Source organism: Choristoneura fumiferana, chromosome 22, assembly GCF_025370935.1.
Source record: "Choristoneura fumiferana chromosome 22, NRCan_CFum_1, whole genome shotgun sequence".
NCBI classification, from domain to species: domain Eukaryota; kingdom Metazoa; phylum Arthropoda; class Insecta; order Lepidoptera; family Tortricidae; genus Choristoneura; species Choristoneura fumiferana.
Window position 1 is genome coordinate 14,599,238 of NC_133493.1, and position 27,746 is coordinate 14,626,983.

Here is a 27,746-nt window from a genome sequence, read left to right on the forward strand (position 1 = left end):
TCAGTAGGGGGGCGCGCGCGGGCGGGGGGGCGCCACCGGAGGGGGGCGGCGCGCGGGGGGCGACGGGGAGCGCGGCGGCGACGCGCGCGGCGCGCACGGCGGCAGCGACAGCACGTACCTGCAGGGTAGGGGGGGGGGATACACACTCGGACACAAGGACCTGGCCACATCACCACGGCGCGGCGCGTCGTGCAGGAATACGGCGCCGAGCACTCGACACACCCTATAGTCTGCCTCTTGTGCTGCACCGTAATGGTAACGGCAATGTGGCGCATCGCTTATCGATGCGACTGCGCACCGTGGTAATGTGGCCAGGCCGACATACATTCACTACTGAACAGTTAGAGGAAATACGGGTAGTGAACCGTTTGAAAATTAAAGGCGTAAGTAGGGCTTTTAAAACCCTTGTAAACTAAATAGAAGCCGCATACTTCGAGCTAGCCTCACGAGCCGCTATGTTCTACCTGCTAGTGGTTAGATAGGGCATGTTCGTATATAAACTGGCTTTACCCTGCAGCTGAAGAATAAACTGGGGATTTGAAAAATTTCCTTCTTAGCGTCCACCTGTGTGATCTGATCCCCGAGTTCCTTAACGAATAGGTATGAGCCAAACTTCATGACTCTATCTCCAGTGCTTCAGGTTGTACATCGTCATCAGTTGTAAGTCACGGTACTCTTTTACACGTAGACAGGTGGTCGTGAGGTGGTAGGTACCTGTGAAGCAGCGCGCGGAAGGCGCTGGGCTCGGCGGGCCACAGCGGCGGCAGGCCCACGCCCGCGCCCACGCCCACGGACAGCGGCGCCGCGCCCAGCGCGCCCAGCCCCAGCGCCCACCACTCGCCGCCCACGCTGCCCACGCCCAGGCTGCCCACGCCAACGCCAACGCCGCTCCACTCGCTTATTGCTACAAACAAACAGAGATATTTAGATGTAATCTTCAGAGTCAACAGCTTTTCTGCAACTGTTGACACTCTTGTTCCCAGCAGCCTGGTTGCTGTTGCTACACCTACATTGCGGTGGGTAGAAGGTGGATTTTTTTGCAGTTTATGATAGTAAAGTACCTAATCAACATAAGAACAAATAAGCAAAAAGCATGAAAATAAATCAGGTAACTATATTCTCTCGCTTCGTGCAGAGTTCAAGAGAGAATGAATGGGCATTTAGGCCATATTTGACTTTAATATCAAGCATGATTGTGGCTAAACACAAACTAATCGTTCATAAACGTTTGGTGGCTAAATATAAGTAAATATTACTAAAAAAATGTAACACGAAAATAGAGCGTCTATATTCTGAATCAGACATTGTCTTTTTGCAGACCGACAGCTGGACTGAAAGCTGCACGTTGTCACAATGCATTGATAGAGAAAGTTCACGTTTCCCGCCACCTGATAGCGAGCTCTTCTGATAAGCTGCCAGCTGACGGTCGCGGCGTGTGGCGTGTGGCGTGTGGCGTGTGGCGTGTGGCTGTGGAGTGTACACACGTTCGCAAACACGGGGCTTGTTATTGAGCCAGTTATCAGCTCCGAGTAATCGGTAACGCGTTCTATTAAAACACAAACAAAGGGTGCGTAACGCTGACAACTTTTGATGCAAATCGTATCAAGAACCAAATTATAAACCCACTACCGCAGTTCATAAAAAGTATCAAAGAAGTAAGCCTGTGTTATTTTCTTTGCGTTCTGGTGACTTATTAGGCTTACGCAGGAAATGATTTGTCGCGCAAATTCAGCGACGCGAGGCGTGGGACGCCGACAATGCGACGCGCTAAGGGGACGCGTGTCGCTTCAGTACTTGAGACACTTATCTTTTGAACGATACTTGTAAAGCTTCGAGTATTTTATAACAAAATAAGAGTAATATTACGTGAGATTTTATTTTTCAGAATTTTAGCTTTAATGCGAGAGATCAACAGAAAAAAAACTTTCACTACGCTTTTATAAGCGTAAGACGTAAGTATTGTGCGAACCCAATAGACCTATCAAATACAAATCGTCATAATTGGGAAGCCTAAATAAACGAGTTATTCAACTATCGACCCAGCTCAAAAATTCACGAGAATCTATATAAATGCGACCTGTAGTGGTAAACAATCCGCTAGATATGTTGACGACACATTTTAGCACAAGCTGGAACAGAGACGCTTCCCTCGCGCTTCGCTTGCGCTTTGGCAGAAACTCTTTACTGCCTCTGCTTCGTATGGTTTCAAATTAAAGGTACTCAGTGAAACTGAGCGAGCACCATAAGGAATAACTACAACCACAAGTAAAACCCAGGGAGACAACTTCTCGAGGAACTCTCAAATAATTCGATTTTTAACAGCTATTTTTCTTAAATACGAGTAGTTCAATACATTCTATAGCTGTAATCTAAATTTATCTTTTATACCCCAGTGAATTAATGTACTGGGTTTTAGTTACACACTGTAAAAGTCGAGCTGCCATCGATCACGGCAAATTGTCGCGCAGCCATTATACGCGCATTAGGGCCGCCGCGCGACCCTTCATCCTGCACACCTCGTCCACTGCCGCTTACACTCTACCACCAACTACTCTCCCCCGGCCCGAAGCGCAATGTACGTTGCTTGAACAAACCTGACGACTGGTAATGAAGCTCGGTAATGATATATTTTGTGATAATGAAATGTCGTTTGCGTATCGACACAATAACAATGTTAGGGTCGCCGCTATTAGGCTCGTTCTAATTTTTTAGGGCGTCGTTTCAAATAAAATAACGAAAAATCCAAGGCACCTGATACCTACCGGTATTCTACCAAATGGCATCTACCAATTAGACTTCAGGGATGCTTGTTCTAATAATATCTACCTGAATTGTTAATTATGGCATGTGGTGGTAAGTAAAGAGTCTAATGAAGAGTGTATTGTGTGCTTCTAATCTTGCAAGTTAATTTTGATCCACTTCCAGTGGTTGGATTTACTTGAAATTTGGTAAAACTGTATAAAATGCAAGTCAATAGAAAGTGCAGTCAGCACAAAAAAACCCTTCCTCCTTGGGTATGGGTACTTCTTATTCATAAGTTCATCTTCCAATAATCGTGGTTGTTAGAAATTATACAAAAGTCTTATTTAAAAAGCTACTTTGTCGGACTTTAACTGGTTACTCCTCTCATCTACTCAAAGGTTGACTGGCAGAGATTAAATTGATATGTCCGCCTTTGTATAAGTATCTGAAAGTTTGTTAATTGTGTTTTGTTTCTTTTCTTTTGTACAGTAAAGTATTTACTTGAAAACATACATACTAGACAAGCAGGAATCAAAATCGAAATACGTAGTTACTCATAGAGTCTGCAGAGCTACTACGAATTACGAAATTCGAAAATCGAAGTTCGTGTCGTTCCATTCCTCTGACGCTTATACTATTTAATACGAGATTGAGAGGGACGTTACGATACGAACATCGATTTTCGAATTTCGGAGTAGACCCTCTCTTTGCGCAACGTGAATTTGCACTTTCATTTGCGTGACTTTGCACAGTTGGCACACAGCAAAGTAATGGTCTACAAAATGACAATAAAAGTTTTATCTTTGCATTGCACAAAATTATGAAAAACCTACGTAACTTTGGAAGTATGCTACTGTAACTCTACGACATCAACGCAAATTTATGTGTGTTGTTGAAGAACACAAAAAGATTCCTGTCTATAATTACATTTATAATTTGTATTTGTACACTGAAGCGACATCAAATTCGATTTAAAAGCTGACTCCAACTCGTCATGATTTATCGCTTCTTCGGCCCAGTCCGGCCACGAACCCACCCATAATTACGCACAATAAGCTAGTTAAAATTCAATACGATGCGAGCCGCGCGAGCCGTAATGGTCCTAACCGGCAATAATCGCCGCGCTCATTAAATGCCGTTTACCGGCTATCGGTGATCAGGGAACGCGCGTTTGTTATAATTACACACATACAGCGGCCAACAGCGAACAGCGGACGCGTAGGCGGAGGCGGAAGCGTGTACACCGGTTGCCGCGCGGACTCTGAGCTGGTGCTGTATTGCCTAACGTTTCTGACGCTCGCGATTGCAATCAAATGACAAATTTCGCACACAAAAACTGTCATTTGATACCAATCGCGAGCGTCAGAAACATTAGACAATACGAGTATGCCAGTATTGGGCACATCGGACCCAAATGAAATATTGTAGTCGCCGATCGGTGGGCCATTATATAAACGGACTGTATCACAACTTCAAAGAAAAATGTATGGACAATGATAATCGGCAGTCGACAGTTATATCGCAGTTGGATTGGATTGTAACGGCCCTAAATGTAAGCAGCGCCATTCAAATTAATAATATGCTGATTCTTCCTTGCTCTATAAAAGCTGTTAGTTCGCCCGAACTGTGTTCACACAGTGACCGCGACCGCGACCGCGACTGACGACCACGATCCGCGACCGCGACCCAGTCGCGCGACCCACTGCGTAGTATGATTTTTTTAATACAAAGCACTGACGGATAAAAGCTATCTTGAAGCAAACGTAAAGCAAGCAAGCGGTCGCTTGTTGGACATTATCTACCGCACGTCGCGTGTGTCTGCGACGGCGTGGGTGGTGATTACGCACTGCCGTAGACAATGACTACACGAACAGATATCGAATCATTTCAGTGATAATGGGACGCATAAACAATAATTAAGTACGAATGTGTTACGAATGAGTGTTAATAGTTGCTCTAATTATATGGGAGGGCGTAATAGCAGCGCTAAGGGGGCCGAAAACGAGCAGGTGCCGCGCGCGTCGCGGCTTAATAATGCTAGTAAACGATTTTTTTTAATACAAGTAGGCAAGTGTTATACTTTTCGTATCAGCTTAATCGTTGGCAGTCTTGCAGCTGGAATGTTGTAGAGATTTCTATCCAACGAAATATATGAAGACAAGCAGCTTTCATCTGCATGATACTGTTGTAGAAAAGTACCTACCAAATATCTACTTATTATAGTTTCTATTATTTACGAACGTAAACGCGAACGGATGATCGTCCAGATAAGGTTCAAGCTATTGTTTTGAAGTTTATTTTTAAGCGGTGACCCGCTCGTTTGCGCCATGACTGGTGCAAGCAGAACTAATAATAACAGAAATAGCAATGCCATCACCTGTAAAAAAGAGATATCGGTTCTAGATTGAAATAAGTAGGTACAGTATTTCAATACAAAACCGATATCTCTCTTACGCCTCTCATTGCTATTCTACTCTACGCACGTAGGCTTTTCGTGTTCTCATGTATTATTTACCAGTTAAAAATAAAAGTTTACAGTGTCGTCTCCGTAATAACTAATTTTCTGAGCAATAAATCGCAGTGCGCTTCGATGCGGACTAAAGGTCTGCAGGGCTACTACGAAATTCGAAACTCGTAGTAAATAGTATAAGTGTCAAAGGGACCGCACGACACGAACTTCGAGTTTCGAGTTTCGTAGTAGCCCTGGCTGGCCACATCACCACGGCGGTGCGGCCCCGGAGTGCGGCACGTTGCCGTTACGGTGCGCCACAACCAACATGCAGCTTATTTATAAGGTGTGTCAAGTGCACGGCGCGACAACGTGCCGCACTCTGACGCCGCGCCGTGGTCATGCGGCCAGGTGCTAAGAAGACGTGAAAGCCAATGTACATCGTAGCCATATACGAGTATGTAGACGCCTTGTGTTTGCAGCTCGCGTTATATTCCTATTCCCCTATCACGGCAAATTTTAACGGAAAGACCTCCTACACGTATACATACACAAGGCCAACTCTATTGTGCACTCTGTGATAGTTTTCATGACTAAGTTCGATCCAATAAAGTTTACTGGATTGAACTGAGTAAACCATATAGGACTCAACTCGAGCTAAGACGCGTTTTTCAGTGTATATTATTTTTATATAATAAATATATTATTTTAGCCGGGGTCATCGTCATCGTGACCGATGCTGTGGCTATGGCTAGTAACTGTAGCAGTGTCTGTGTGGCTGTGACGGCGTGGTGTACTGCGGCTGGTGTGAAGAGACAGTGACTCACCGTGGTCGTGATGCAGGAAGGGCGCGTGTTCTCGGCCGAGCGCCTTCTCCCGCTTGCGCCACTTGGCGCGACGGTTCTGGAACCACACCTGCAACACGCACTACTTACAGAACATTCTCAAAACGTAGGAAAGTTCCAACCAGTTTCCGAAAACTTTCACAAGAAATTAAAGCAAGTTTCGGCTCAGAAGTTTCGTGTGGGACTTTTTCATCGTTCAAACTAATATTTATTATAAATTAGCTAGTGCCCGCGGCTTCGCCCCAGTGTAGTTTTTCAATTTTCTAAATCATCTTTTATAAGACAACTTTTATGACAAAAGCAAACACAACAAAAAAAACATTAGCGAAATCGGTCCAGCCGTTCACGCGTGATGCCGTGACCAAGGGAAATAGGGATTCATTTTTCTATATTTAAGATATAAATGTGAGTGTTTCTTTCTGTGTGTGTGTCTACGTGTTAGCTTGTTTATTAGGCTTTAAAAACTAAAAAAAGGTCAACCAATCGTGGTGTTTGGTGTGGAGATAGTTAAAAACTCTGGAAAGGAAACAGGGGGTTTACATTTAATTGTGCATTAATTACACAAACCGCAACGCGCTGCGCCGCGCGCCAAGCTGCACCTAGTGCAACACTTATGACATTTGTTTGTTTCAAATCATAATGGAAGTAATGGTGGTAAGGACAAAACCTGTGGCCTATTAAATTGAGGGTCGTGGGTTCAAGCCCGGGTACTTCTGAATTATTCAGAATTCATGTACCATCAGCCAAATATGTGGTCTACCACCCTAAAGTTAATAATGTTTGCATGTCATAAAACGACATAAATATTCATTTGATAGGAATTTGTTTAAAAATTGATAGACCACTTATTTGGCTGATGGTACAAAATAACATTTGAAATTTACTACGAGTAAATACCTACATTAAACTGGCACACACCTGCGAAAAATATCAGTGGCGTGTGTGAATTTCTCAATCCGCACTCGTTCTAGCAGAAACATGGTCGAGATGAACCTTTACTTACTTCCATAAGTCTTTTTTGTTGAGAAATTGCTTTGAATGAGATATAAAGATTATTTTAATCGAAGTCCGTAACCAAAGTCGAAGTAACGGAAGCTCCGCTAATCAATTCAGTGCAAAACGAGCTCCGACTCCTGAATCGCGCAATCTGCATCGCGGACAATGCGCGCGGCTCACTTTTTAATTCTTTTATTGTAACCGTCGGCAATTGGTAGCCTCCCCCCCCCTCCCCCACCCCCGCAGCTCCCGCGACTACAATGGACCCGTAATGAAAAGCAATTACGCATACGTGGTTTCCACGCGGCATGCCTGGCCCGCCAGCCGCCAGCCGCGAGCCAGCGGCGACCGTGGCGCCGCGCCGCAAGGCGCAGAGTCGCTCGCGCCGCGCCAGAATAGAAACAAATTGAGCCAGTCGAGCCGCATTGCGCTAATAAAAGACATTGTGAGAAAAAGTGGTGTAATTTCATAATCTCGCGGCTAATGGCGGCGATTAGCGGCGCGCGTTTGGTTAGCACTCAAACTCGTTCATATACGACATGTATACGACGTAGGTACATTGAGTACTTGAGTAGACCATTTTTTTTGTGTATTTTCGACGACTATCATGTTTAGTTTAGACGCGAAAAAAAAGATACGCGATCGTGAATATTCTTTGTCTTGGAAGCGGCCTGTATATCCACGGTGGGCCCGCAGCTTTGACCGAGTTTTCCATCCATCTTGTTAGTAGATATCCTACGATGTGCGTGCCGATCGGTGGTCTCCATTCAAGATTTTTTTGACCCCAACAGCCATCTATCTCCGTGCTATTTATATGATGGGCTCAGCGACTAAAGACGAAAGTCTTTCAACCAGTGTGTGTTGCCAGATGACATAATGATGACGTGGTGTTTCAGCTCAGCAGCTCAGAGTTGCTCGCGAGCTATGGCACAGAATAAGTATTAGTACATGGAGACACAATGGAGATTAGTACAGACTGTGCTCGGAGTCTCTACGGGAGCGAATCAGAAATAAGAAGATAAGTACGTAGAAGGACGAGGGTCACCGACATAGCCAAGCGAATTAGCTCATTGAAGTGGCAATGAGCGGGTATCAAGATAAAAATGTGAAATGTGGACCTGCCTTTAAATAATCCGTGAAATAAACTAAATACCAAAGTGAGCGTCCCTGCGTCCGTCCACACTTACGGGAACAATTTAGCAGCGACATTTCGCCGTGCCCTAAAATTTAATTTGTTTTCCCGATGGCGGCAGATCGGTCTACACAATGGACGGCGCGAGAGCGAGGGCAGTCCGTGCTCATTGAAAGTGCTTCAAATGAAATGTATCGCTCAATCGGCGCACTGACGCAGAACCTAGCGTCAATTACCGCGCGCAATTAGCGCGCACGCGCCGCGCCGCGCCACTTGACGACTAAATATTAAATCTTCCGTAGCAACGTTTCCCAACTTTATCCAAGTGTGGATCCACTAGCGCCTAACAAGTAGTGTAACTGGTAGTTACAATTGAAATTCCGGGATTTTACAAAATTCCCAAAATTTATAATGTGATCTTCATTGAGGTTGTGTTAAGAACAACTGTCCAAAATTTCAAGGCACTAAACCCAGCGATTGAAATTTCAAGATTTTATCCCTATCCCATGGGAATATCGGGATAAAAAGTAGCCTTTATGTTAATCCAGGGCATATATGCAGGGTATGCCAAATTTCATGCAAATCCCTTCAGTAGTTTTTGCATGAAAGAGTAACAAACATCCAAACATCTAAACAAACACCCATCCATACAAACTTTCGCGTTTATAATATTAGTAAGATAAGATAAAAACGAAAACAAAACGAACCGCTTTAAAATCATCAATATCTGTTTAAAAAGAAGGAAGATAAGACCAAAGTTTGCATTTTATTTCTTTCTAGATAATAGTTTATATTTATCTGATAAACTTAGAAAGGTTGAAAATCCCTCGACATTGTCATTTTAAATACGGTTAAACAGATTTTTATCCAACATATGTAGTTAAGAAACTGCTCAAGAAAATTCGCTTTCACGTAAAAAAAACTGCATCAAAATTATTCAATTCTTTTGAGAGCTACTAATGCCTCGGACAGACAGACAGACATTTGCGTCAAACTTTACACCCCTCTTGTGCGCCGAGCGAGGGTTAAAAATCATCAATATTATCTGTTGATAAAGAAGGAAGATACCAGTAAGATAAGATCGAATGTTTGCATTCCATCTCTTTCTAAAAAAAAAAAAAGACAGTCGTGTTATGTGACGTCATAGTTCTTGCTGGAGCTCTTTAACTTTGACTCTACAAATTAGTTAATTTTAACTTTAAGTTTAGGTTTTATCTGGGCACCCTCTCTAGCTCGGACTACAGGTTGAGCAACCCTGTTCTTTCGTTCCCCGCCCAAATGACACCTTGAGCCATCGCCACAGAGCGCTGTTTCCTTTGGCAGAGGGCGGGCGGTGCCGTCGAGTGGATTAGCGCAATTGCGGCGACTCGCGCCATCATCGGCCCGGTTAGTGGCTGCTGGGGCTGGGGTGGTCAATTCTCGACACTGTTTGACTCACAAATCGTTGTAAGATTTATCTCAGCCTGTATAACGTGCCAATGAGAGGGCTTGGACCGTAGTTCCCACGCGAGCCCAGGATGGATTGAGAACCAATCTGAACGTATCTTATTGTTATTATGTTCTAAAATTAATCCGGAATATTTCGGCAGAAGGCAGGTTACTTTGACTGAACACTTTTGTAAAACTCTTTCAACGGAATTTTTGATTTAAAAACATACAGACGAATTGAGAACCTCCCCCTTTTTTGAAGTCGGTTGAAAATGCACAGTTGCAGCTTTGACAATTTGACCATCGACCAATATTTGGAAACACTTTGAAGCCACAATAAAAAATGCCTAAAAATATTTATAGGCGTGTACACAGTATTGACGGAACCCAACCATCTTCTAAAATATTTCAGACTACGAGTATCTTTTACCCGCGGGAACTAAAAAAAATCCAATGAATTTAGCAATTTTTCTATGTCCGTTCCAGGGTCTTAAACCATGTCAACATCTTTCATCTTAATCATTGCAGTTCAGCAGTTTAAGATTGAAGATAGGACAAAGAAAGAGGCAGAGTTACTTCAGCATTTATAATGCTTATATGTACCTATGGATTAATAAAGTCTACTTGTGTATACTGATAAGTCCAGATTTCACAGAAAAACTTGTCTGGCGAAGTGAAATCAAAGCCGAAGATTGCTGACTTATCTAGACCCGTGTTAGCGCATAGCACTGGTACTGGTTGAGCACGAAGCATTGGTAATGAGAGTGATTATGAGGAGACAAGCGCGCTAACGAGCGGCAGATGGCGCCACTTGCGGCTACAGATTACACGTAAGCCCCCTCGGCTCGAGAGGCCACGGGGCCTGAGTGTCGCGCGATCTGGTTTAATACCTGGCACGCCACAATGCCTTTCTTGCATAATATACCTACCTACAGCCGGACGGGTATTGTTGAACCACTTGCCAAGTTGCCACTGTCCGTAATTTGGCCGTGGAATGCAATTTTGGTTTATTAATGTCAATTTTTTTTTTGAGCGTGTTTAACTCGGCTAAATTATGAACAGTGGCGAGTGGCTCAACAATCACAGATCGCGATGGTACAGTGATCAACGGTTCGGTTGCCACTCCCAGTGGCCACGCCGCTGAGCCGCTAAGCCGCTGATATTGATTCAATTGTTCGCAAAAACGTATTCGACATCAACCTGGAATACTTCAGCAAGTGTTGGGTTAGTTTTATTGAATGCTAAACTTTACTCGCGGCTTCACACAAAGGTTGAATTAAATTTCCGGGATTTCACCAAATTACCATGGGAATTCCGAAAAATTACTTACGTTCAACAGCTGTGCGGCCTAAAACCGCAATTTATCTATAGGTATGTAAGTACCGGTATAATAATGAGATTATTCATTCACAACAAACCAATCACTGTTATATTGCATTGCAGCTCGTCTTAACGAGCAGTAATAAAACCTGATGCAATTACGTCGTTTCGCAGAGAGCCCCTCCGCTGCTGCAAAAAGCTCGCGGAATTAGCTATTAAGAAGCGAATTGTAGTTCTTTACTAAATCGAGCCACCCCTCAAACGTAATTGTGGCCTCTCGCGGCGAGTGCGCCTCGCTCCATCCGGCCCATTCTTCGCGGCGGCGGCATGCTAATCCGCGCTCGCGCCGCGGCTAATGGCGCGTAATGAACGCGCGACGCGTAATGAGCCGGCATTAGCGCGGTTACATTGGTTACGCACTCGAAATCACAACCGCTTCTTTCTAACAAGCGGCATAAGATGAGGATTGATAGAGATGCTGAATGCAAGCGTTCAAACGTTAGACATCATAGCTTCTGCTCATCATCATCATGTCAGCCGAAAGTCGTCCAATGCTGGCCATAGGCCTCCCCCAAGGCTCTTCACTCAGACCATTCTTGTGCTTTCCGCATCCACCGCGATCCCGCGATCCTAACCAGGTCACCGCTCCATTGTTTGAGGCCTACCAACAGCTCGTCTCCTGGTCCGCGGACGCCATTCGAGAACCTTCTGACCCCATCGGCCATCAGTCCTGCGAGCAATGTGCCCCGCCCACTGCCACTTCAGTTTTGCAATTCTTCGGGCTATGTCGGTAAGCTTAGTTCTACTGCGGATATCATAACTTCTGATTCTATCCCGCAGAGAAACCCCGAGCATAGCCCTCTCCATAGCCCTCTGAGTGACTTTGAGCTTCCTAATGAGGCCCATCTTTCTCTTTGCCCACGTCTCAAATTCGTATGTCATCACTGGCAACACACACCGGTCAAAGACTTTTGACTTCAAACTTCTGCGGTAATTTGGATGAAAAGACACTGCGAAGCTTCCCGAACGCTGCCCAGCCGAGTCGGATTCGTCGAGTGATCTCTTTCTCGAAGTTGGACCTACCTAACTGGACCATTTGTCCCAGGTATACATAGTGGTCAACAACTTCGAGCGCAGAGCCTCCGACTATTACGGTAGTTAGCACAACATGGACATAGACATTACTTTTGTCTTGTCCATGTTCATTTTCAAGCCAACTCAGTCGAAAACTCTGCTGAGGTTAGCGAGCATAGCACTGAGGTCCTCCATGCTTCTGCTCACTTAAAAACAATCTTTACATCCCAGACAGTTGCACAAAAGCTGAGCTAGCATTCTTTCGGTTTCTTTCGACCTACTATAGGTAGGGCAGAAGTACCGTTTTTGGCCACTGTACCGTTAAAATGCTTTGTGTTTGTGTACTACACCGCGATCCATGCCGCGCGGTAGCCCAAGTGGCTCCCTGATGAGTATAGTGCTTGTATAGTGATAGCAAGTTTTCAAGAATAAATAAATATGTATGCGGCTGTTGTTTGTGTGTGTGTGTACCTGCACTCGCGCCTCGCTCAGCTCCAGGCGGGCCGCCAGCTCCTCTCTCGTGAACACGTCGGGGTACTGCGTGGCGTCGAAGGCTCGCTCCAGCTCGTGCAGCTGGTACGTGGTGAACGTCGTGCGGCTGCGGCGCACCTGCTGACACGCCCGCTTGCATACAGCGCCCGCACGACCGGCCACCGGCCACCGGCCACCGGCCACCGGCCACCGGCCACCGGTCACGTCCACACACACGAGGACCTCTCTGTCTTAACCGTGCCAAAAACAGAGAGATCCAACTGTGTGTTAAAACGTCACCCGTGCTCGCCTTAAAAGGCTTGTTTACACTTTGTTAAGTAGCAAGTGCAGATGAGAAGTGCAGATGCAGAGTGATTAGTAAATTGCATTCAAAATCCGGTTGAATCCTCATTAATTACATATTTGTTGTTAATATAAAATAAGTTTCGTTGCCACCTTTCATGTTTTTTGGTTTCAACTCGAGACTCAGTTCAACATGTTCATGCGAGCAGCAATTTTTTGATGTATCTTGTGTTAACAATTGTTGGTAAACCTTAAATAAATAAAAATAAAAACTAACACGTCATTTTCGATTCCTGAAGCAATGACTGCGACTATCCTTAAAATATTTCGTCATTCCAATCGTAGTTTGTCCACCATTTTGTTGAACACTTCGCATGCATAAAGCACGACTGAGCAATGTGTAAACGATTTCTTTACATTTGACACTTACCATCGTAAAAACATGTGAACTAATCACTTCTCACCTGCACTTGCTACCAAAATGTATCTAAACAAGCCTTTATCCGTGAGCTGGTTCTGTAGGGCTACTTACTACGAAATTTGAAAATCGAAGTTGGTTTCGTACCGTCCCTCTCACTCTCGTATGCAATAATATTAGCGTAAGCGGGACGGTAAGATACGAACTTCGTTTCGAATTTCGTAGTAGCCCTACTGTACCCTTAGTGTAAGTTTTCGGTTACAAAATACGTCTCGATCGCATTCGCGTTTAAATTTTAAATTGTATGGAAACACGAACATCGCAAACGTTCCGCTAGAGGCGCTGTTCGTGTTTCCCAAGTGTTTCCATACAAATTGAGATTATAACGCGAAGGCGATCGAGACGTATTCTGTAACCGAAAACTTACACTAAGAGCACTGGTGTCGCACTGACGATGTCGATAGGCTAATAACGTATGATTGCTGCGTTTTAAAATAAATCCGATTTCCTATAGGAAGATAATCACCGAATAAAAGGATGAACTCACGGGCGAAAACTTTACACAACATAAATTTGTATGTGTGGCAAAGTTCACGTAAAAATATTATTCAAATTATTAGAAGTCCGGAAATGATTCACCAAAATTGTACTATTTATCATGGAAATCACTAATCGTAAGTCTGAGGAGGAGTTTTATCAACTTATTTACTAGTAATTCAAATTTATTAACAAAAAAAATGAAGAGTTATGATTATGATTATTGATTACTTACAAATATTTGAATTAATAATTTTATGTGAGCAAATACGTGAACCTTCAAAAACATTGTATATAAAACTGGTTGCCAGAACCCGGGAGCTCATTGCGTGATTCTCTAAACGACCGGAACCGACCCTCGGCCACGGTCTCACCACAGTAGTACACAGTAATACAGTACTCGTAATGTACTGTACTGAGCTCGCCGGACGGTCCCGAGTCCCGACTTGACGCGTCTGCTTGTAGACAATTCGGAGTTTCGTTTAGTGAATCACACAACCGATCTCATAAAGTAAACCTCCTCTACAAGTCAGAAAATGTGGCTTGTATTTGTGTAGCACAGCGTTCGTAGCAAATTACCTTCCGCGGCCGGCCGGCGTCCAGCCCGTCCAAGCCGTCCAGCGGCTCGCGCGCCCCCTCCTGCTCGTGCTCGTGCTCGTGCTCGTGCTCGTGCTCGTGCTCGTGCTCGGGCTCGGGCTCGTGCTCGGAGTCGGACGGCGAGTGTGCGCCGCTCTCGCTTTTCAGCTCTATGTGATCTGCGACAAATGGCATTTGCTTGAAAATGTAAAAGATTATGTTGCTGTTAAGATGTCTAGGTATGAAGGTGGTTAGTAACCGTGTGTAATCAGTGTTTATGGAACAGTTTTTAAAGATTTTTACGTCTAAAATACCATTCGATCGTGGTAAAAAATGATGCCGTATTTGATATACCTAATGAATGAAGGAATATGGTTGTGTTGTGGTGTAATTTTGAAAAATATATGGCTCTATTCTATACTACGAAGTGCAAAATTTGAACTTCCTACTTGCCGTCCCGCCTGACGCTTATATGTATTCCATATTTAATAAGAGAGCGAAATGGAAAGGTACGATACGAACTTCGATTTTTGAATTTCGTAGTAGCCCCCCTGGAGTAACAGAAAAATGCACTCATATTAAATTGTGTCATATTGGAAAATTTTATATAGACTGTTGTACTTAACCTACCTACTTTTTCAGCAATACAGATATTTGAAAATTTATGAAATAGGTAATTGAAGATAGTGTAGTGTATGCTGCGATACACAGACACACTCTCCCAATATGCACACTATATATAATCGTGAACTTGTAGAATAAAAACAGTATTTACACAGCACCCGTGAGTTTCACTTGTATCTCGTATCGCCTCCTTACATGTCAAAATTCCAAATCATAAAAGTGTTCATTGAATTAACTTTACCTTCAAAAAATTTTAATAACTATCTTCAAAATTTTCTTCTTTTTTGTAAGAAGTTATTTTTTTGCTAACGTAAAAAAAAGTGGTTATATTTTTTTTCTTTCAAGCACACACCCAATATGCACACTATACATAATCGTGAACTTGTAGAATAAAAGCAGTATTTACTTTTTATTTAGCACAAACTATTTGTCCCAACTATTTAGAAACATTTACTCAACATTTCGCAATGCGTCAAGCAAGCAAGTGATCTAACATCGAAGGCTAAGGCGGAAGCTACGCTACGCTTCGCTCCCGTAGAACCTAACCTATCCAAACGCTCACCGCCACATAATTTAACATTTATTAATTTTATAATATCATGACTGATATACCTACCTTATGATTGGGCAAATGTTATTTGACATTTGTTATTTGCCTTAGCCAATCATTTGCTACATAAGCCACATAAAAGTGTGATGAAGTAAAATTTTGCAATTATAAAATGTTGAGATGCGAAGCAAAGTTATGCCAAGGATTGGTTTGCCAAATGAAACTTAAGCTAAGTGAAATTTGGCGAAACATATTTCGCCAAAAGGCAGTACACCAAAAGCAGTATTTACCCAAAACTCGTAGTGTTTACTTGTCTCCCAACGCCCCACATTACAATATCGAAGAACGAGATCACATTTCGACAGACAAATTTTATTTTGTTGTGCTGACACAACACACAAATGTGTATGATTGGTATTGATTAACTGAAGCTCTTTGTAAACGTGTATAAATAAGAATCTTCAAAGAATTTCAACTTGCTAATAAACACTGTACAATGACACATTTACGGCGGCTACAATTTGAGATGGGAACAGATTTAAAGGTGAAATACTATTTGAGATCCCCTTAAACATCTATTATTGTTTGTTTATCGATTGTGCGGAAAAAAAGAGCAAACGAGCCGCGCTCGGATACAAATGGTACAATGGGACTATGTACATAAATTAAATTGTAACGGCATTACGTTAAACGTCAGTTATCTGTTCGGCTTAGCGCTAAGTCGAGTTAATGCGGAGCGAGCCCCCTCCCGCTTGCAGCGGACAACGGAACAACAGCACGAGTGGGTACTACACACACGTTAGTTAGGGGTTCGCATCCCACCGGCCCCGCGCCCCGGCTTTAACACGGATCGGCAGCATCATCTAGAGCCTGGTATACACCCCGCTGCTGGACACAGGCCTTCTTTCAAATTGAGAGGGCTTGGGAAATAGTTCTCAATTCGGCCTGCCACTGATTTATTTATTTACTAACTTTGGCACACAAAACAAATTGTAAACATGCGAGTAATACGAATAATAAAATTAAAGCAAGTGATCATTCACAATTACAATTCAACTTATGTTATGTTATTAGCAACTTCACACACCTTCAAAAGCCTCATGGTAAAGCGCATAAATTCGGAAATGCTCAGAAATCACAAACTCAACTCAGAGACACATGGATACCTACATGCAGAATCCTAAAACTAGTTATCTCCATATGTCTGTGCTCTTGAACCAACCCGTCTTTTACATATCCCTTCTATTCTGTCACAGCACGGTGGTCTATCGTAGATGACATTTGGAGGAGATCCAAAGTAAGAATATCTTGTGGATCAAATATGAAAGGGTACAATACTACGCGATAGATTCTGGAACTAAATCATGATTGAGGATTACAAACTTTTTGCAGTGTACGCATTTTGTAGTGTACTTATTTCAATATTAATCCAGGATACTGACGTGTTTACCGATGGTTGGGGAGCACTTTAATCTAAAATAATATTATTTTTAACATAGTATTAAGTATTAACGAGCTAGGCGTTTTGGTGCCAACTGTAAGCCTGACTGTATTCAATAAATAAATAAATTAACATTAGTTTATTGAGGTCAAATATTACCAATCAAATTTTACCCATTCTTAGTCCTAATCAGATAAATTTGAAGCAATAGGGGTAGTTTGGATGTCATGTCAGTACAAGTTTAGTCAACAAAAAATGGAAAAAAAATCTACAAAGTACTCATTTTTAAATTCTATCTGTCAGTAAAATTTAAATGTACGTATGAATCGTCGATCGACGTACGATCGGCGAATAATAGTGCATTACACCCCATAGAACACTCCGCAGACTATTACACCGCGCAGCGCAAACTGCGCCCTGCGCAGGCGCCGCAAGGGCCACAGTCGCCCGGCACGCCCCGCGCAGCGAGCCGCAACTAAACTCTTTACAAATCACGTCACTTGATGCTGCTCTATTTATTTATCGTAAGTCTATTTTTGCAGCAGCTTTTCGTGATTGTTGCGAGATTAGCGGAGCAATGAGCAGGGCTTTGTGCCGGCGGCCCGCGGCCTGCTCGAGACCTTGCTTGCTGTATAACTTGTGTCCTACTTTCCAGTCACAATTTAAGAAAGATAATCGACTATTTTAAGACAACCGACAGCTTACCAGCCGCTCTCCATTTCCATCATCATCATCATCATATCAGCTATAGGACGTCCACTGTTGAACATAGGCCTCCCTCATAGAGATCCAGTTGCCTCGGTTGGAAGCGGGCTGCATCCACCGTGAACTCGCGACTTTAACCAGGTAATCCGTCCATCTTTTTGGTGGACGTCCTATACGCTGCGCTTGCTAATCCGCGGTCTCCATTCGAGAACCTTTCGGCCCCAGCGACCATCTATTCTGTTCTCCGTGCTATATGGCCTGCCCATTGCCACTACACCATAGCCAAACCATCTCCATTTCCATAGGCAAACTTTATATGGGGCCGAAAGCTATATAGGCGCTCCAATTCCAAGACAAAACAACGTAAGTAAACAACTCTGACTAAGAACGATATCTAGGATCTGATGATGGAGCATTCAGGCAGGTTTACCATTAAAGCGTGATTTTAGTTTTAGGGGCTGTTTCACCATCCATTGATTAGTGTTAACTGACGGTTAAATGTGATGCCGTCTCCGTCTATTCGAACAAAACAAATAGAGACGGCATCATAATCTAACCGTCAGTTAACACTAATCAATGGATGGTGAAACAGCCCCTTAATCCGCTAAATAGTTAACGGCGCAAATAATAGGTGTTTAATTTAGTCGCCTTATAACATGTAGGTACGTAGAACTCATTGCTTAATTTTATGATATTTTAGAAAGCTCAAAAGGCAAACCTCTTGGCTGAGTTGGCTGTAAGCAATCCCCCCCCTTCCCTCCTCCGTACCTTTCGCCAGGTACAGCCACTTTCTTGATAACGCACTAATTTCAAAGTTAATTAGAATAATTAATGGGAGTGAGCGCTGCGCTGATTGTCGCGGCGCGAGTGCCATTGTCGCTCGCTCTCGAGGGCATAATTAATTTCAATTTGTATCAAGCGATTAGCGCGGGGGCATTCAGTTACTTTATTAGGCACGTTAGACTTCATTTAAACCAGCGTTTTTCAACGTTTCAGTCGCTAATTCCAAAGAAGTCCTAATTATTAGTTACAATAGCTACATTAGTACATAATGAAATCGGTTAAAAAATATTTAAAAACTCAAAGCTACATTAGCAAAAATCACAATAATAAATAGAAAAATATTATAACCTTTGTTTCGTTTTCCAGGAAGGCCATCCACAGTATAAGCTATAGCATTATGAGTGTGTAGTTACTACAATTATTACAGTACAAGACTACTGTACTACAAATCACGCTATAACTTTTAGCTCTCCTGTTGTCTATCTACTTCTCTTTCCCTTAAAAATACCACAAATGGTTGAAAACAAATGGTCGAAACAGAGTGATCCATTGTCATTTCAAATGAAACAGCGCGACGGGTCCGGCGAGTTTGAGGTGGGACGCGGGAAATTAAATTCCAACAGGGATCAGCAGGGCTACTACGAAACTCGAAACTCGAAGTTCGTATCGTACCGTCCCTCTCGCTCTCGTAATAAATAATATAAGTGTCAGAGGGACCGCACGACACGAACTTCGAGTTTCGTAGTAGACCTGCAGGACGCAGAGGTTTGTGTTGGCGATATTAAATAGCGCATTGTGTGTCGCGTGTCGTGCACACAGCCGCGGCCCATTTGAAGTCGCGCGAATTTGTCGCGTAATTACCTACGAGCCTTGCGACTAATGTCGTCACGACACTTAGCAGTCGTGGAGGTGTTCGCGACACGACGCGGCGCGTCACGTCGTCACGTCGGGGATATCAATATTGCTTCTTGATTGACAGCGAGCCAATGGCTGGAAACATTTGTAAGAACATTAGCTATAGGCTTGAGTATAAAGGAGAGGAACTAAGATTTTTTATTAATTTATTCCCCACGCTGACAGAAAGGAACTAGTTCGCTAGTTCTGCGCGATCCCAATAGTTCATCGTTCTTTTAGTTCACTAAAATCTGTTAACTGTTTGTTTGTACGACGAGAAGCCGCTGCCGCGGTTCGACTTCGTCCGCGATACGTTGCGGGTGCGAGAGGGACAGCTAGCGAAGCTTCTAGTTCTTTCTAGTATACAACCACGCAGCATATCACAGCAAAACCTAAAACGATTTCTATTCATTCCCTCTCAAAACTCACACATTGTAAATTCTGGATATTCTTGTTGACCGTACTGGCATTGTCATCCAAACTACATCAGTACCAAATTTCAAGTCAATCCGAATCCGAAGAGGTCGAAGAAAAGTTTGTAAATTTTTGAAACAACGCTTATGATAGGTAGGTACAATACGAGCATTGAAGGTTAAACAAAAGTTTGTAAAACGGATTTTACCGAAAAGAGATACTCAGTACTTTAAAAGCTGGAATGTTGTAAAGTAAATAGATTTTTTATACACTTTCTAATAACGTAAGTAATCACGTAAGTATGTTTTTTTTTACTGTGTTCGTTGCCGGTTGGCTTTGGCTGGTTCGCGCACCGCGCAGTGGCGGCGGCCGCGACCCTCCGCTTCGGCTGTGCTCGCCGTCGAGAGCCGGATTTGGCCAATCATAATGGATTTGCATTGCAATTGCAGCGGCTCATGTCGCGATCGATGCTGACACCACTCGTCCTCGCGATCTGATTTCTGACATCTCGTTTGAATAAGTACGGGTTTATCAATAAAATGCAAAACCCGTTGTCCTGATTTGAATAAATAATACCGCGCTCCAGTGACTTCCTTACCTGGGCTAATTATAAATTCTCAACAGAGGTTCTTTTTACGGTTCCGTATCTAAAAACCTTAAAAATGAACCCCTTATTGGATGACTTCGTTATTCATCTCAATGTAAGTCTGTCTCACTCAAAACTGCCTTTCTCAGAAACGCATTGGTGAAGGTATCAGATTGAAATAGAGAGGTAGGCACAGGCACTACAGGTTTATGATCTCTTGCAACCTTAAATAAATTAGTTTCTAAGTTCACACCATCAAAAAAGTTCTTACGGAAGAGAATTTTCATACAAAAATCATTCGAATCAAAGCCTGTGTTTAATACTAGAAAACCTGCTCTCAAATAAAAAAAACGCATCCAAATCGGTCCACTAGTTTAAGAGCTACACAGACAGACACACAGACACACATAACGGTCAAACTTATAACAACCCTCTTTTTGCGTCGGGGGTTAAAAATACGGAACTCCCAGTGTACTTATTTATTTTTCAATCTAAACCATATTTTATTCAACCGACAATTCTCAAAATGGTCTATTAGGCCACTGTTACGGTGAGTAGGTAGCGGGTTGACAAGTACGAACAAATAGTAATTTACATTTCATTAGCAATAGTTTGTGGGTCGGTCCCTTCGTCCTCGCTACTATTGACTCGTTAGTTTATCCCGGATAATCCTAGCTGACGGAACCCAGCAAACTATAGGTCACGAGAATACAGAAGACCTTTCTAAGAAACAGAAACATTGGGCTCACGTACACAAAAGTAGGATTAATATTAATAAAAGCAATACAAATTATATTATTATATTGTTTCGTGTTTTACGCGTTATGTGGTTGACTGTGCGGTCGTCATGGCGATTATATTTTAATTTGCAGACCAACTGCTAACCATCCCACTAATATAATATAATAAATGCGAAAGTTTGTAAGTCTGTTTGGTTGTTTGTTTGTTACTTCATCACGTCTAAACCGCTGAACCGATTTAGATGAAATTGAAGTTTGAGTCCCGGGGAAGGACATAGGATAGTTTTTATCCCGGAAAATTTCATAGTTCCAGCAGGATAGTGAAAACCGAATTCTACGCGGTCGGAGTCGCGGGTAACAGGCGAGTAATTTAATATTATGGATATCAAACAAGCATCTACACAAAAAAGCTAATGACAGGTACACAAACAGCAATTAGAATAATTGACACAAACATAAAAACAAATCATAGTAAGATAATGAATTAAAGGTACTTAGATAATCCCTACTAGGAGTTAGGTTAAATATTACTTCGTTAATTGGTTGTGAAAAATATCGGTCAAGTGTGGGCCGAAATCGCACATAAGCTAAATAGTTGGATATTTGAAAGAAAGAAAGAAAGAAAGAAAAGTTTATTTTGGCTCCAAAAATGTACCACCTAAAACTAAGACTAGAACTAGCACTAAAACTATGTTACCAGGTGACACAGCAGGATACCAAAAAGGGTCTCCACTCAGCATGTGTTGCCGCACATTATGTGCAGTAACGCTGGTTTTCTGTGGAGCCCAAACGTTAAATAAACATGTATGCATGAGCCAGTTCCTTTGCCCTAGTCAGACGGAGAAAAAAAAAAAAAAATTAAAAAAAAAGAAGAAATTAAGAAATTAAAACCATAGACAAAGGGAGAAGTGACGTGGCTCAGTGTAAAAGATAATAATACTTATACTGCTGTCGTGGCAATAAATAGTAATTTTTAAACATTTTCTTTTGCGATGCGATGCCTCCGACAAAAGGAACTGGCTGGCAAAGATTATGATATACACCATTTACATATTGATCAACACGGACCAGTACCAACCATATCAATTACAAACAGACAAATTGAAGAAATGAAAGTGAATAAGTATAAAACTACTCTTAAAAAAACAGACCACAGATGAGTGGCGGCATGAAACTTTGTAGTGCAACCCGGGTACAAGACATCACGCATATAACAGAACGGGACGCAAACACAGGTATGTATATTAATACTACTTATATGACCTAAAAAGAATTCAATTCAATTACAAAGCACAAACTAGTATATTACAGCAAGCCTCCTGCCTCCGCCAAACTATATGTTCCTGTTCTCTGAGTCCACATTATTATTATTATTATTATTTTTGCAGGTTCCAGATAGGCGGCAGTAAGCTGCTCCAATGTGTTGGCAGCAACGTGGCACCTAAAGCCAGGAGATGAGACAAAACACCCACCGCCAAAAAGAATGGGACGCGAAACACTGGTATGAATTTAATACTTATGTATGACCTAAATACATACAAACTATATACAACTGGTGTCAAGAGCCAAGGATTATTTAACTAAAGACACCCAATAACATGTTATTTTTATCCCTTATTTTACATTAGGTAAGTACCTACATTATTGTAATACACATTCTTAAAAAATTAAAGCATGTATAGATATCTATTAGGTACTTTCTAAATACTCGTATATCTATACAGCCCTTTAAACAGACGACCTGAAAGACAGGCAGATGGTGGAGCTTTATAACAAGGACCCGTTAGGTACTTTTTGGCTCCGGAGCCCTAAAACTAGCGGTAAGCTTGGTGTCGGCGCCTGCGCCGCGCGCCGAGCAACGCGCCGCCGCAGGTTTGATTGTATTCTCGTCAGTAAGGCGGTATGTGATTCACGGCCCATTCGCAATTTTATTATGGAGGAGTAAAATACGAACAAACTAAATTCCGGTTTAGGTTTGGAAACGAAACAGATGAACGAAGAAGATGACATTTTTATAAAAGATGTTTTGTTATTTAACCGTTAAACCTTACCTATACAGTCAAAACAAAACACGAAAAAAAATATTGTAGGCGTACTAGGCACGAGACTAGAATCCTCCTAGGAGTACGCGCACAAGAAACAAAAAAATATATCAGGTATATTATTATCATCAGAAAAGTTTTGGTTGGATGGAAGTAACTTTTTTGGATGAAATATGATTATTTAAGAATATACTGGAACCTTGCAGTAGTAAGTAGGTAATTGGATGTGTTGGTCGTCTACAAGATCACAAGGTGCTAACAAAAAAGGAAGGCACCAATTATTTTAAAAGCTATAAAGCTAAATAGTACCTACTCGACTCTACGTAGGTATAAATAGTTCAACTACTTAAAACCATCTTGGAACATCCTGTTAATGAGATTAACTTAACTAGTCAGTGAGTAAAACTTTCTTTGTTACGGAACATAACTTCAAAATATTTAATATCAATAATGTTGTCAATTACATGTAGAGGTAGGTACAGAGTAATTACGTTTGGAGAGTGTTTAAACGGGGTCTATTAAATAAATAAATAAATAAATATCACGGGACATTTCACACCAATTGACCTAGTCCCAAAGTAAGCTTAGCAAAGCTTGTGTTATGGGTACTAAGCAACGGATAAATATAATTATATAGATAGATACATACTTAAATACATATTAAACACCCAAGACCCGAGAACAAACATTCGTATTTTTCATACAAATATCTGCCCCGACACGGGAATATATTTACGGGTATATTTGTGTGTTTTTCTGTCAATAAATGTTGTGAGTTTGAGTTTGAGTTTGAATCGAACCCGGGACCTCAAGCTTCGTAGTCAGGTTCTCTAACCACTAGGCCATCTGGTCGTCTAAATGTTGTATTATAATTCGCATAAATTAATTGTCCTAATTGAAATTGGCATAACGTTATTTCGCATAATTATTAATTCGCATACCATTAATTCGCATAACTGAATGCGCATAATGTGGATTAGCATAACGATAAGTTGGCATAAATTTAATTACCATAACATTACTTTGCATAAGTATAAAAGAGTATAAACATAAAAAAATGATTATTTTCATGCAATTGAAAATTTTATTTGTCAAACAATATACATATTACATTAAATGAAAAAATATTCATCCCATCATCCCAGCCTATATACGTCCCACTGTTGGGCACAGGCCCCCTCTCAGAACAAGAGGGCTTAAAGAGGGAAAAAATATTACTAAGAGTAAAACCTCTCCCAGCGAATTTCTCTAACTGTACAGAGAGGTAATGCCGCCAGTGTGTTGGGGTCTATGCCGCAGGAGGGCCTCCTAGATGGTGTTTTCTTTTTATAGTTAGGTATATTTATGTTGTTTTTATTAATTTTTTCCTATTATATTACTGTATCTTGTGTTGTGTATAATCTTCTATAATAAATACGTAAAATTCGCCAGAGTAAAATGATTATTGTTTTATTTACTCAATTCAATTAGATCTGGGAAGTTGAACTAGGTACTATGTGAGAATATCTATTATGGGCTATTATAAAATAATACCTAGCATCGAACGCTAAGGCGGCAGTTCCCTCTTTGAATTGCTAGGCTAATTCTTTGTCCGAGGAAGCTGCCAGCTCTTCGGTTCCCTGTGACGTCTACTAACATCTTCCATATTTCTTTGTAAAGTTTCAGAGCGCTAGGCTACCTAGGACCCCACGAACCAAGGGTCTCAACACCGAACGGGACAAAATCGTATTCAGCGCCTAGAATCTAGATCCCTTTATTTGGTAGATTTAGCTACTCACTTTAGTTAGTTTTTATGTAAAGTGACATCTATTAAAGTATTGGTACCTAACTTATTAGTACCCTGTAGATAGTACATAATATCGTCACTACTTTGAAAAAATCTCGTATTTCAAATCAATAATTATATCAACAAAATTGATCCTTGAAAAAATGGTCATAAAGTTCACTCAGATTTTTTTTATTCTTTGAGATACGAGCTTTTTTAAAAGTAGTGACGATATGTCTTTAAGTTTTCCTTTCCTGTTTAGGTTAGCCTGAAAAGATCCCTTTTAGGGATAAGTTTGCCTTTGTACTCTTTTGTTTTGTTGTTTTCTATTTCTATATGTTTTATTTACAATAAAGTATTTACATAAGTACATATAATTATCGGTCCTATTGTGTACTCTAGACTGCTGGATAGCGTTGTAGCAAGATACCTCGTCTTATGCCGCGGAAATCTAAGCGTTCTGAGCAATGGCCTCTTCGCAGAGGTTCACGGGTTCGAACCAGGACGCGCATTTCGGTTTTCCGGAATGTACGTACGGATTTACCACGAGCTATACGGTGAAGGAAAATATCGCGAGGATGACATACAGGTATTTGTGAATCAATTCAAAAGTGTGCGTGAAGTTTAGTCCGCACTGAGCCCACACGTGGGAACTATAGCTATTGTTCAAGCCCTTTTATTTTAAGTTTAAGAGGCCCAGCAAAAGGACAGCGGATGGTTGTGTATCTTAATTTAACTGAACACCCTTATAATAGGTACATTAGGTACCTAATGGAATTTCAAAAAAAAAATATCAAAAAGAGGTCACCTCCAAATGATTATTCCTCCCACCACTCAGACTGTCAGAGATTCCTTCAGGGATAAGTCTACATACCTTTGTACTTTTCTATTTGTAATCGATTGTATTTTGGATTTCCTTTTGTACAATAAAGAGTTTTACAGCTATGTAGTTACCATCAGCCAAATATGTGGTCTATTACCACCCTAAATAAATAAATAACCCTCCTTCGGGCAGTCGGGTAAAAAATAAATATCATGGGACACTTGACACCAGTTATAATTGACCTAGTCCCAAACTAAGAAAATAATCGTTTGCATGTCACAAAACAATATGTCTGTCAACTTGAAAGTTCGACTTTAGCTGATTAAGATTGGTTTTTTGGAATCTTTTTGTATTTTTTATTTGAATTCCAAATGTTTACTTTTACGGTCATCCTGTAAAACCTAAATTGACCATTGACCATCAGTGGTGTAGCGGTATAGCACGCGGTACGGAATACCGAGGACCTGGGTTCGATTCCCAGTGATGGTCTTATTTTTCTGGTTTTTCTGTGCATCTATATTTCAGTTTGTATTTTCAATTTCGACTTTAGCGACATATTCATTTGACAGGAACTTTTGTTTAAAAATTGATAGACCACCAAATCAAATCACCAATAGACCACTAATTTGGCTGATGGTACTACTTACTACCAATTTGAACGTTGATCAATGTATGAAAACATTTGTCAACCACAATAAAAAAATCCTGACAATCATTTACACGGACGGATGGTCGAGACCAATGTCTGTAAAAAAGCATTAATTATCATTTTTTAATTCCTTGATCGCTAGTTGTTTTTTTTTAAACACGGGTGAAGAGTGGGCATATCCAGCTGTGGGCTGTGTGGTGTGTGGTGTGTGGTGTGTGGTGCGTGGGATGCGTACCGCGCGGGCGGCGGCCCAGGATGTGGTCGATGCTGTACACGGCGCGGCGCGACGACATCGCCGATGGCCGCTGCTGCTGCTGCTGCCGCGGCTTACAACTTTACAACACTTGCAACATTCATCGGCAGCGCCGCGGGTGAACACTAGTCGCGCACCGAACGTTCCCGAGCTGCCTGGTCGAGGCGCCGCGTGTCACTGGCGAGTCGCGCCTTGCGCCGCGGCCGCGCGCCCTCGCATCCGCCTCGCTCTCTCCCACTGGAGACCCGATCTTCCCGTCTCCTCCGTAGCCCCGCCTCTCATCGCTGATTGGTGGGCGCGAGGGTGGGGGTTGCCGCGCGCCGCGCCGCGACACTCGCGCGGCGGCCGCCGCCGCCGCCGGTCGCCGGAGTCGACGTCCTCGTAGAGAGCTTGATGTGACAGTTTCTAGGACCGCACACAACTAGTTGCATGAAATTTTTTTATCGCTTTCCAGATCTTGACAAGTGACGCGGTATAGGTAGATATAAAAACATGTTTTGGTAATTCAAATATCAAGTGTCAAATTAAGGACAAGCCATGTATTAACATCTCTAAATTTGGATTGTGACTATTAAATCGTCCTGTATCTACATTTATTGCACGTTTATAAATGTGTGATTATGTTGCTCTAATGATTTATTATTCAGCCTATTAGATTACATCATTTCAAATGAAACTTGTTTACGTACAACTTAAATATCAAAGTCGTTCAGGGTGACCATTTCAAAAAAAACTAGAGCTGGTCGAGAGAAATGCAGAGCTTGGGTACCTACCTATAGTAATAGTCTAGTGGATCAAATTGTGCGCTAAGCGTGCAGGTAACTCTCGCACCGTGGTAGTAGCAATCGAAACCCAGACTCTTATCAACATAAGTAGGTATTATGTAGTTATGTATCATATCCTTTTCAAGTATGTTTAGAGTTATAAATTGTTTCTTTATCGCGCTCTGCCTATTATTTTATTACCTACAAAAGTATTTACTATTCCGTTGGAATTTCGAAAAATCTCTTCGTGGTTTTAAATTTGAAGACTACCTCCAGTGGTTTAGTCTGTGCGTTGTCTCGTCAGTTAGTAAGCCAGTCTTACACCTACTCTTTTATCGGTATGTTTATTTTTCGGACGGACTATTTCTGTTAGCCTCAGATGGCTTGATACCAGATTCTCTGTATTGTTCAAAGACAATGTT

The 27,746-nt window shown here is 41.9% G+C and overlaps 1 protein-coding gene across 1 annotated transcript; it reads right to left on the minus strand.

Annotated features, from left to right (window-relative positions):
- On the minus strand, positions 1–26,725 carry LOC141440237 (uncharacterized). Its single transcript, XM_074104694.1, has 6 exons — positions 26,543–26,725; positions 14,295–14,470; positions 12,458–12,595; positions 6,019–6,106; positions 715–904; positions 1–118 (listed from the first exon to the last, which is right to left on the minus strand). Exons 1-6 carry the CDS (start codon positions 26,598–26,600, stop codon positions 1–3), a joined length of 768 nt encoding a protein of 255 aa, XP_073960795.1. The 5' UTR covers positions 26,601–26,725.
- Between the last annotated feature and the right edge of the window lie 1,021 nt (positions 26,726–27,746).

Bases quoted from the DNA above. Each gene is read 5' to 3' on its own strand.
- LOC141440237 (XM_074104694.1), bottom strand. From the start codon at position 26,600: ATGTCGTCGCGCCGCGCCGTGTACAGCATCGACCACATCCTGGGCCGC. The intron at 14,471-26,542 runs GTACGCATCCCA...CATTTGTCGCAG, and splicing joins CCTGGGCCGCCGCCCGCGCG to ATCACATAGAGCTGAAAAGC. The intron at 6,107-12,457 runs GTACACACACAC...TGCGTGTTGCAG, and splicing joins TGAGCGAGGCGCGAGTGCAG to GTGTGGTTCCAGAACCGTCG.